Source organism: Lithobates pipiens, unplaced genomic scaffold, assembly GCF_037356315.1.
Source record: "Lithobates pipiens isolate NorthernLeopardFrog02 unplaced genomic scaffold, aLitPip1_a1.2 Scaffold_19, whole genome shotgun sequence".
In the NCBI taxonomy this organism is placed as follows: Eukaryota; Metazoa; Chordata; class Amphibia; order Anura; family Ranidae; genus Lithobates; species Lithobates pipiens.
The window spans coordinates 406,761,136-406,770,429 of record NW_027507764.1 but is presented as its reverse complement, the minus strand read 5'-3'; the positions used below and the strand labels follow the sequence as shown (position 1 = coordinate 406,770,429).

General features: G+C 44.1%; 1 protein-coding gene across 1 annotated transcript in view; it reads left to right on the top strand.

The window, feature by feature from the left end:
* TWSG1 (twisted gastrulation BMP signaling modulator 1) overlaps positions 1 to 3,409 on the top strand; it is a 71,179-nt gene extending 67,770 nt beyond the window's left edge. The window contains exon 5 of the mRNA XM_077492454.1: positions 764 to 3,409. Coding sequence (XP_077348580.1) covers positions 764 to 945 — 182 coding nt within the window. The 3' untranslated portion in view covers positions 946 to 3,409. The remainder of the gene's footprint in view (positions 1 to 763) is intronic.
* The last annotated feature ends 5,885 nt before the right edge of the window (positions 3,410 to 9,294 follow it).

Below are 9,294 nucleotides of genomic sequence, written 5' to 3'. Positions count from 1 at the left end.
CACACCAATCCCTGCCCTCAAGGAGCTTACAAACTAAGGCCCCTAACTCACATTCATACATACAAATACCAGGGTCAATTTAGACACAAGCCAATAAATCACTGATTCTATTAGGTGCAGGTAAAGAGACACCAGGGCAAGAGAGGTTTGTGGTATAACACATGTTGCATTCTGCATTTCACCAATCACTTTCTCTTACCCTGCTGCCTCTACTGGCCAAGACTGGCAGGCAGATTGATTTGGCATTTGGAGGTCCTATCTTCCCACATCCACTAAAATCAAGACTAGATCCAACAGCAGTCAAAAAATCAAAATAATTTCTTGGAAATGTTTTTTATTTTATTTTAATTTTTACCCAAAGTGTCATTAAAGCCTATTTGAAAAATGTGATTCTTATAGTATATTTCTATTCTAAAAATGTCTCCCCTTCTCTTGCTCCTCTAACTTTCCCCTAGCCTTGCTGGCCAACTTCAGTTATGCAGGTGCCTCCTGTGCCCGTCGGGGACCTATGGTTTCTTGCTGTCTCGATTTCACGCGCGCTTCCATTTGAAACTACAAACTTACTTTATGTATGTCCGACTATAAGCGTCTCATAAAAAAAATGCTTTAATGTCACTTTAAAGAGGAGTTGAAGTTAAGCCATGATTATGTTTGGGAAGTAGTTTGCGCAATCATTGCAAAAGAAAACAAAACCATGTTGCTTTCAGACTGTTTGGACACTTAAACGATAACTTGTAATCTTTTTGAAATGTTTTCTTTGCAGAGCACATGTGCACAGTGGTATATTTTGATGACTGCATGTCCATCCACCAGTGTAAGAATTCCTGCACGTCTATGGGAGCATCGAAATACCGATGGTTTCACAATGCATGCTGTGAGTGTGTTGGCCCAGAGTGTATCGACTATGGAAGCAAAACAGTGAAGTGTATGAACTGCATGGTTTGAAGACCTGATCTTTCTCCATCACAGTGTTTCTACTGTATAAACCTCCTTCCCTTTTATTGAGATGAGATCTACAATGAAGAAAAAACTGTCTCGCCACTGTCTACCCAGACAGTTAAACCTTGAGGGATATCAGCTACTATGTAGAGGAATACGATATTGAGTAGATTTTTTTTTTTTTTTTTTTTTATACTCTGTTTTTTTATGTGAAGATTTTAGATGCTCATTTCACATTCACAGAATGTATTTTTTATATGCAATGTCAAATTTAAGTTTTTATTATATAGTTATTATCTATGCAGTTTAACAATGTTTTTAAGTTTACTTATCAGCTGTCAGCCCTATGCACCAAGCTACTAGTTTTATTATGGCTAGAGGGTAATGGGAACAAGTGTTGGTAGAACTATAATTATTGCTGTTTAGTGAATTTACAGTAGGAACTCCTCCTCTTGCAGTTTTAGCTCCTCGGAGTTTAAAAAAAAAAAGTCCAACTCAAGTTCCACAATATTTAGTAATATAACATACTTTTTGTATTGTCTGCTTGCCAATGGTCACTCGCTTAATCCTCCTTCTTCCTTTTGCATTTTTTATTACAAGATTAATGAGCTTGCTTTTTGTTTTTTTTAAGGCCACTTTTTATGCATCGCATGACGCTCTGTGTGATTTAGCAGCTTATCAACTATCAAAGCCACACTTCCTATATTAGTGCTAGAAGGGGTTCCCTGACATAGGCACTCCCTCATCCCATCTTGTACACATACAAAGCTGCAAAGGAAATGTAGTCCAATGCATTGTCAATGTCACTAAAATGTAACTTATGAACACTATTACTGTCCTACTACTAGATGCAGCCTGCCTGAAGGGAGGAAAATTCCCAGAAGGTCATCTGACTTGCAATTTAAAAATCAGTTTTTAAGCACAGATACCTACAATTGAATACAAGTTTTACTAGATTCTGACAAAGTACCTAAAAGGGAGCTATGCAGGACCATCGGTCTTGGAGCTCTGCTTTTATATTGCAATCTTTTTATTGATTTTTGTATAATATACAAAAGTGGTGACCCATATACAGTCATAGTATATTATAAAGCATACATATAAAATGTATAACCAGAAGAACACTTCCAGATGTAAAACAGACCAAGTAAAAAAAAAAAAAACAGACCCGTCCAGTCATTGATGAGGGATATCTCTACATAGATGTATCCAAGGGATGTACAGACAGGTGGGTAGAATCAAACTTCACAATAGAAACAGGTGTCCTAGATAAAATTTTGCCCCAGATGGTATAAAGAAACAAGCTTAATATAAAAAATATATAGATAATTCCTTTATGGTCAATCTTGACATCTTGGTAGATAAGTATGGTAAAAAAAGGAGTGGGAAAAGAAAAAGAGGGAATAAAAGTCAAGACCAGTCAGGGTGGCCTTGCCTCTATTCTCACTCATCCAATGACTGATATTGTATCCAAGGTTGACACGTCTTGCCAAATCTAGATTTTGTGAATATGGAGAGTACAGGTTATTTTGTCATTAATCATGATCCCGTAAAATTTTTGCTTGACATGGGCAAACATCACTGTTGACTGCTTCCAACAATGTGCTATTGCTTATCCTTTTTTTTAAGAGAGCAATCTCTGTAGCTTTAGTAAGGGTCACCCCTATAATCACATGTATAAAATTGAACACTTATCCAAAACCTCATCCCTTTAGGACATCTCCACCAGATATGTGCCATTATGCCTATTTGGCCAAATTGTCTAAAGCATTGGGAGGAAGCCTGTGTATTAAAGTGGAAGTAAACCCATCGATTTAAACAGTTTAAAAAAAAAAAAAAAAAAGGCATGCCGGGAATGCTAACTTCACAACTATCAAACCATCCAATGGCTGGTGTCATAACAAATCACATGTGCAGCACCATAGCAGTTGAAGATTAAACAGAGGCAAAGATGGCAGCTTCCTTGGCTGAAAACGATAGGGGAGTTTACTTCCACTTTAATACTAGCAATCCCGGAAGGGGCCATATACCATCTCAATGGTGTCTTGTGGTTAGATTCCACAAAGGCTATATTGATGCATATTTGGAGCTGTGCTTTAAATCATAGTGCATTTTGGCTTTGTTTAGCGCTCCACTGGCCACAATACAGGTGGGAGAATGGGCAATGAGCTTGTAAAAGGAAGTGTACAGTACTAAAACTAAACAGAAGTGTTGAAAAATAGTCTAATTCTGCACAGTGCCTACTCAAAATTAAATTACGGTTTATGGTGAAGGACTGTAGGAAAGGCAACCACTTCAAGAATTGTAAAAGGGAACCAAGTAGCTTCTTCTATTTCTATCAAGCACTGTTAATTCGTTGTACTCTTTTGCTCTCATCTTTTGTCATCCTCACCCTTATTTTGGGAAGTATTCCCATTTCTTGCACTTTCAGTTCTGTTGCAGTGTTGCCATAAACCATTTATATTTTTAAGACTGTGTTTTTAATTAATTCCTTTTGGACACAAATGGAGTATAATATATATTTAAAGGTTAATGGAAATGTCCTCGTTTAACTGCGTGTTCCATATTTACTCCCAGTTCTAAAGTAATTTCACTGTCAGATTCTTCTTACCTTTTTTATAATGGTCCATAACTAGCATTGCTGTACCTTGCATGTAATTGTTTATCTGGCTTTAAAGTGACCCTAAACTCTGTTTAAAAAAAAAAAAAAAAAAAAAAAAAAAAACCCTGTTCCACGTATGCATTAACTTAAGACCATGCAATCTGATCTTCTAAATAATATGTACAGGAACAGCCTTACAGAAAAGGAGATAAAAGAAGTCCCTTATTAATGTGTTGCTGTTCCTTCGCTGCTCAATCACAGGCAAAAAAAATCTGGTTTACCTATGCTAATTAACCACTTGCCTACTGTGCACTTAAACACCCCTCCTGCCCAGACCAATTTTCAGCTTTCTGTGCTCTCGCACTTTGAATGAAAATTACTCAGTCATACAACACTGTACCCATTTTTTGTCCCTTTTTTTTTTTTTTTCCCCACAAATAGAGCTTTCATTTGGTGGTATTTGATCACCTCCTGGGTTTTTTATTTTTTGCGCTATAAAAGAAAAAAGACCGAAAATTTTGAAATAAAAAACGCATTTTTCTTTGTTTCTGTGCTAAAATTTTGCAAATTATGAATTTTTCTTCAGCAATTTTGGCCACAATTTATACTACTACATATCTTTGGTAAAAATAACCCAAGTTAGTGGATATTATTTGGTCTTTGTGAAAGTTAGAGAGTCTACAAGCTGTGGTGCGGATCACACAAAATTGATCACATCTGCTGTACTGGTGGCCCATCTCATTTCTTGTGACCCGAACAAGCCAGGAAAGTACAAATACCCCCCAAATGACCCCTTTTTTGAAAGTAGACATTCCAAGGTATTTAGTAAGACGCATGGTGAGGTTTTTGATGTCATTTTTTTCCCACAATTCTTTGCAAAATTAAGATTTTTTATTTTAATTTTTTCCACAAAATTGTCATTGTAATAGGTTATTTCTCTCATGTGGCATGTGTATACCACAAATGACACCCCAAAATAAATTCTGCTAGTCCTCCCTGAGTATTACGATACCACGTGTGTGGGACTTTTCCACAGCCTGGCCACATAGAGAGGCCCAACATGCAGGGAGCGCGCAGAGGGGGAGTTAAAGGGAGGACGGCCTCCCAGCAGATAGCGTCCGCGCTGCAGCAGTCTTTTGGCTATAGCGTGGTCGCAAAGTGGTTAACTGTTTGCCAACCAGCCACCGCAGTTATACTGCGGCAGGTTGGCTCGGCTGTGTAAATCGCCATAGGTGTATATTGGTCCCTTTAATGAATATAGCAGAAGCACCTGCGGTGCCCGTAGCTGTGATGTCTGCCGGCCACCCGCAATCGCTCCACAGAGAGCCAGAACGGGGATCTGTCGATGTAAACAGCTCCCTGTTCTGACGGGAGTAGAGAGATCGTCTGTTCCTAGTGATCGGGAACAGTGATCTCTCTCTACTCCCAGTCAGTCCACTCCCCCCACAGTTAGAAACACCTCCCTAGGGAACACTTAACCCCTTGAGAATCCCCTAGTGTTAACACCTTACCTGCCAATGTCAGTTATACAGTGATCAGCGGCTATTTTTAGCTCAGATCACTGTAATGTCACTGGTCCCAAAAAGTGTCTGATCTGTTCGCTGCAATGTCGCAGTCCCACTAAAAGTTGCTGATCACAGCCATTACTAGTATAAAAAAATGTAGAATAAAAATGCCATAAATATATCCCCTATTTTGTAGTCGCTAAAACTTTTGTGCAAACCAATTGTAGCACATTACTCCCTTGGGAGCTGCAAAGTTGTTCATTACCTTTTAACGGGCCCTGTTCTTGCTTTCTATGCAAAGCTTCACAAAAACCAGACAGTTTTTGTATTCTGTAAAGCTTTATTCTTGAACTTGATTAGATGTTACAATTGTGTAGAGGATACGAGTTGCCTCTATTAATTCTGGTTCCTGACTCTGATCCTGCGTACTTCCCTTTTGTGAACTGACCAGCATCACTCTGAATATAATACTGTGGGTTGTAGATTCCAAAGTCCCAGGCCTCACCGCCTAATTCCTTGCCTCTTGCAATCCCCCCCAAGCCAGTTCTGGAAAGTGTCTCTCACTAGGTCCTTGGACACACGGAAAGTTTACGGCTAAGCACCACTGGGTTGCACTTCCTTTGCTCACTCCCATCGACAGTCCACCTTTCCCACAGAAGGTCTATTCCCAGTTTCCTCTGTCCTCTTTACTCCTAATTCCTCCTCCGCATGGTCTGGCGCATTCCCCGGCTGGGACACCCTGTTTCTCCTCTGGACTACATAGCGACATCAGGCTATCAGGCACTGGGGTTGCTGAACCCCCATGCCTTCAAGCTTGCTCCTGCTTTCCAGTACTGGGGTATCTGAACCCCCAGGCTTTCAAGCCTGCTCCCGCTGCACTCCCTACATAGTGGGTTCTCTCCTCCTCCCTGGAAGCATGTGACCCCCCCCCCCCCAGCTTATATGTGAGTCCTGCCCCTGCTAATACAATTTAATGATTGGTCCATAGCTCTCCACATAAGCTGCCTGCCACTCCAGTCCCAAATCATGCCACCCTTCCAGAACATTTCCACTGAAAGGCTGAGGGGACTTCCTTGAACCAGAGTGTAGGTGGCCACGCCCCCCTCTATTCTAGCACTCCCCTCTCCCAAATAAACAACCGGGCCTAGAAAAGTGCAAGGCCCTGGCTAAATGTGCCTATCACTATGGCTTTTTCGTTCACCCCCAGCCCGACAGGACGTCCACGGACGGTCAAAAACGTCCCTGGAACTGCAAGCCTGCGAATAAAAGTGCTACCGCATGAAGGTTTGCCCCCACCCATGTCTCGAGTGGGGGGGTCGCCTTCGGGAGTTTGCAGCCCGGTGGTCCTCCCGGTTATCCGACCAATGGGTCTGCGATCTGATTTTCACAGGCTACAAGATAGTTTCTCTCTTGGCCGCCAAACAGATTCTTCCCCTCCAGCACACCCGTATCCCCGGCTCGCCGGGAGGCCCTTTTGGGGGCGGTAAGGGACCTGCAGGGTGATTGTACCGGTTCCGGAATCAGAAACGCTTCCAGGGATTCTACTCAAATCTGTGGTTCCCAAAAAGGAAGGGGTATGTCTAATCTTGGACCTAAAAGCCCTCAATCACTTTGTAAAAGTGCAGAGGTTCAGAATGGAATCGGTTCGCTCAGTAGTCACTCCACTCCATCAAGGAGACTCCCTTGCGTCCTTAGACATCCAGGATGCATACCTGCAGATACCCATATGCCTTCGGCATCAAAAGTTTCTGCGGTTTGCAGTCGGGGAAGCCCACTACCAGTTTGTGGCTCTTCCTTTTGGTCTGGCATCAGCCCCCCGAGTCTTTACCAAGGTATTGTCTCCAGTTTTGGTGTTGCTATGGCAACGTGGGATCGCGATTGTGGGATACCTAGACGATCTCCTCCTGAGGGCATCTTCCACCTCAGAATTAGAGGAGGATGTGGCGATCACCATGCAGGCCCTGCGAGAATTTGAGTGGCTGTTGAACCTAAGGAAGTCGGTGATCGTACCGACCCAGCGTCTGGAGTACCTAGATTTGCTGCTGGACTCCGTGGAAGCGAGAGTGTTTCTCCCGTCAGACAAGCTGCAGACTCTGAGATCCGCGGTAAAACTGCTGATGAACCGCAAGTGGTCATCGCTCCGCTTTTGCATGTGAGTACTGGGCCTCATGGTAGCCTTCTTCGAGGCAGTGCCTTATGCCCAGTTCCACACCAGAGTCCTGCAGAAGGAGATTTTAACAAAATGGGACAAATCTCAGTTGTCCCTGGATTGACAGAGTCCGGTGAGCCAGTCAGTTAGAGACTCACTGATATGGTGGTTGAGGTCCCAGGTGATTCAGTCCGGAATATCATTCCTACCTCTGAGATGGACAGTGATCACTACTTATGCCAGTCTATCCGGATGGGGTGGAGGAATGGGGGTTCAGTCGGTTTAGGGCCTCTTGGCGACATAAGAATCCAAGTTGCCGATCAATCTGCTCGAATTGAGAGTGATCAGGCTATGCCTCTCCGCATGGTCGACGAGACTGCAAGGGCGTCTGATCAGGATCCAGTCAGACAACGTCACTGCGGTGGCGTACGTCAATCACCAAGGGGGAACAAGATGCCCAGCTTCTGCAAGGGAGGTCGCTCACGTACTTTGGTGGGCAGAGCGACACGTACCGGCCCTGTCGGCCATTTACGTCTCGGGAGTGGAGAACTAGCAGGCGGACTATCTGAGTCGACAGATGCTGGACCCAGGAGAATGGGCATTGCATCCGGAGATATTCAGGTTACTGTCCCTTTAGTGGGGCACACCAGACGTGGATCTGCTGGCCTCCCCTCTCAATCGGAAGGTGCCAAGATTTGTGTCCAGGACAAGAGATCCGTGGGCAGACGCGTCAGATGCGTTGGTGGCTCCGTGGGATCAGTACCAGCTGATCTACGTCTTTCCTCCACTAAAACTGTTACCACGTCTCAAGGTCCGATTCTCCATCCTGCTTTACCATCACTGGCTTTAATGGCATGGCTATTGAGAGCCAGGTGTTGAGGAACCGGGGTCTGACGGACTCCGTCATCCCTACTATGTTGAGAGCACGGAAATCTTCTTCTCGGAAGATATACCATCGTACCTGGAAGGCCTACATCTCCATGTGTGAGAAGAAAGGATGCCATCCGCTCCTTTTCTATATCCAGGATCCTGCTGTTTCTTCAGCAAGGAGTAGACCAGAAATTGGTGTTAAGCACCATTAAAGGGCAAATTTTAGCCTTGGCTGTCTTTTTTCAGCAACCCCTGGCATCGCACTCCTTTAGTGAGTACCTTTGTTCAGGGGTTATGTAGTCCCTCCGGTGCATCCACCGTTAACCCCTTGCGATTTGAACCTGGTGTTGGCGCTTCAAAAACCGCCTGTCGCGATCAGGGATCAGGCTCGAAGACCAATTGCTATAGCAGTTGCAGGACTACCACTAACCAGCAGGATAGGAACACAGGCAGTCACCCTGCCAGATGACACAGGCTCACCTGAGGTGCGGAGTCTAAGTACTAACCGGTTTTCACCAGAGCTCCTGATGGTGGAGATGGATTTAGCTGCGTATTAGTACCAGGTCCTGGTCCTCGGGATCGCCTCACCAGGAGGTGAGCAAGCCGGGGTTCAGTAGCGGGGTTCCGTAGCGGATGAGCAGGTAAGGATCAAACAGAAGTGTGGTCAGTAAGCAAGCCAGAAGGTCTGTAACAAGTTCTTGCAGGTTGGGATCAGGAAGAAGCGTAGTCGTGGAACAAGTCAAGGGTCGATAATGAGCAGTAGCAAATATAAACGGCAGCAGGGAAGACAGGAGCGAGATACAGGCTGGAGATAGCACAATATTCTGGCAAGGAGGAAGTGCAGAGAAATGGCTTATATCAGGAAGTTCATGGGAGGAGCAAAGAGTTCAAGGTTCAGCTGAAATCAAGGTACAAGGCAGGGTTGTCTAAAGCAGTGGTCTTCAACCCTGTCCTCAGGGCCCACTAACAGGCCAGGTTTTATATATTGCCTTGGGGAGATGAAGACTAGAATACTGCAATCACTGAGCAGCAAATGATATCACCTGTGATGTATTTCAGTTATCTTGCAAACCTGGCCTGTTAGTGGGCCCTGAGGACAGGGTTGATGACCACTGGTCTACTCTAAAGGATCTGACAAGGCACTGTCCAGCATCTCAGCTCAGAGGGAAGATTAATTGCCAGACACAGCTGAGGTCCCGGGTTCAAGTCCAAGTCCTGACACCACCGTT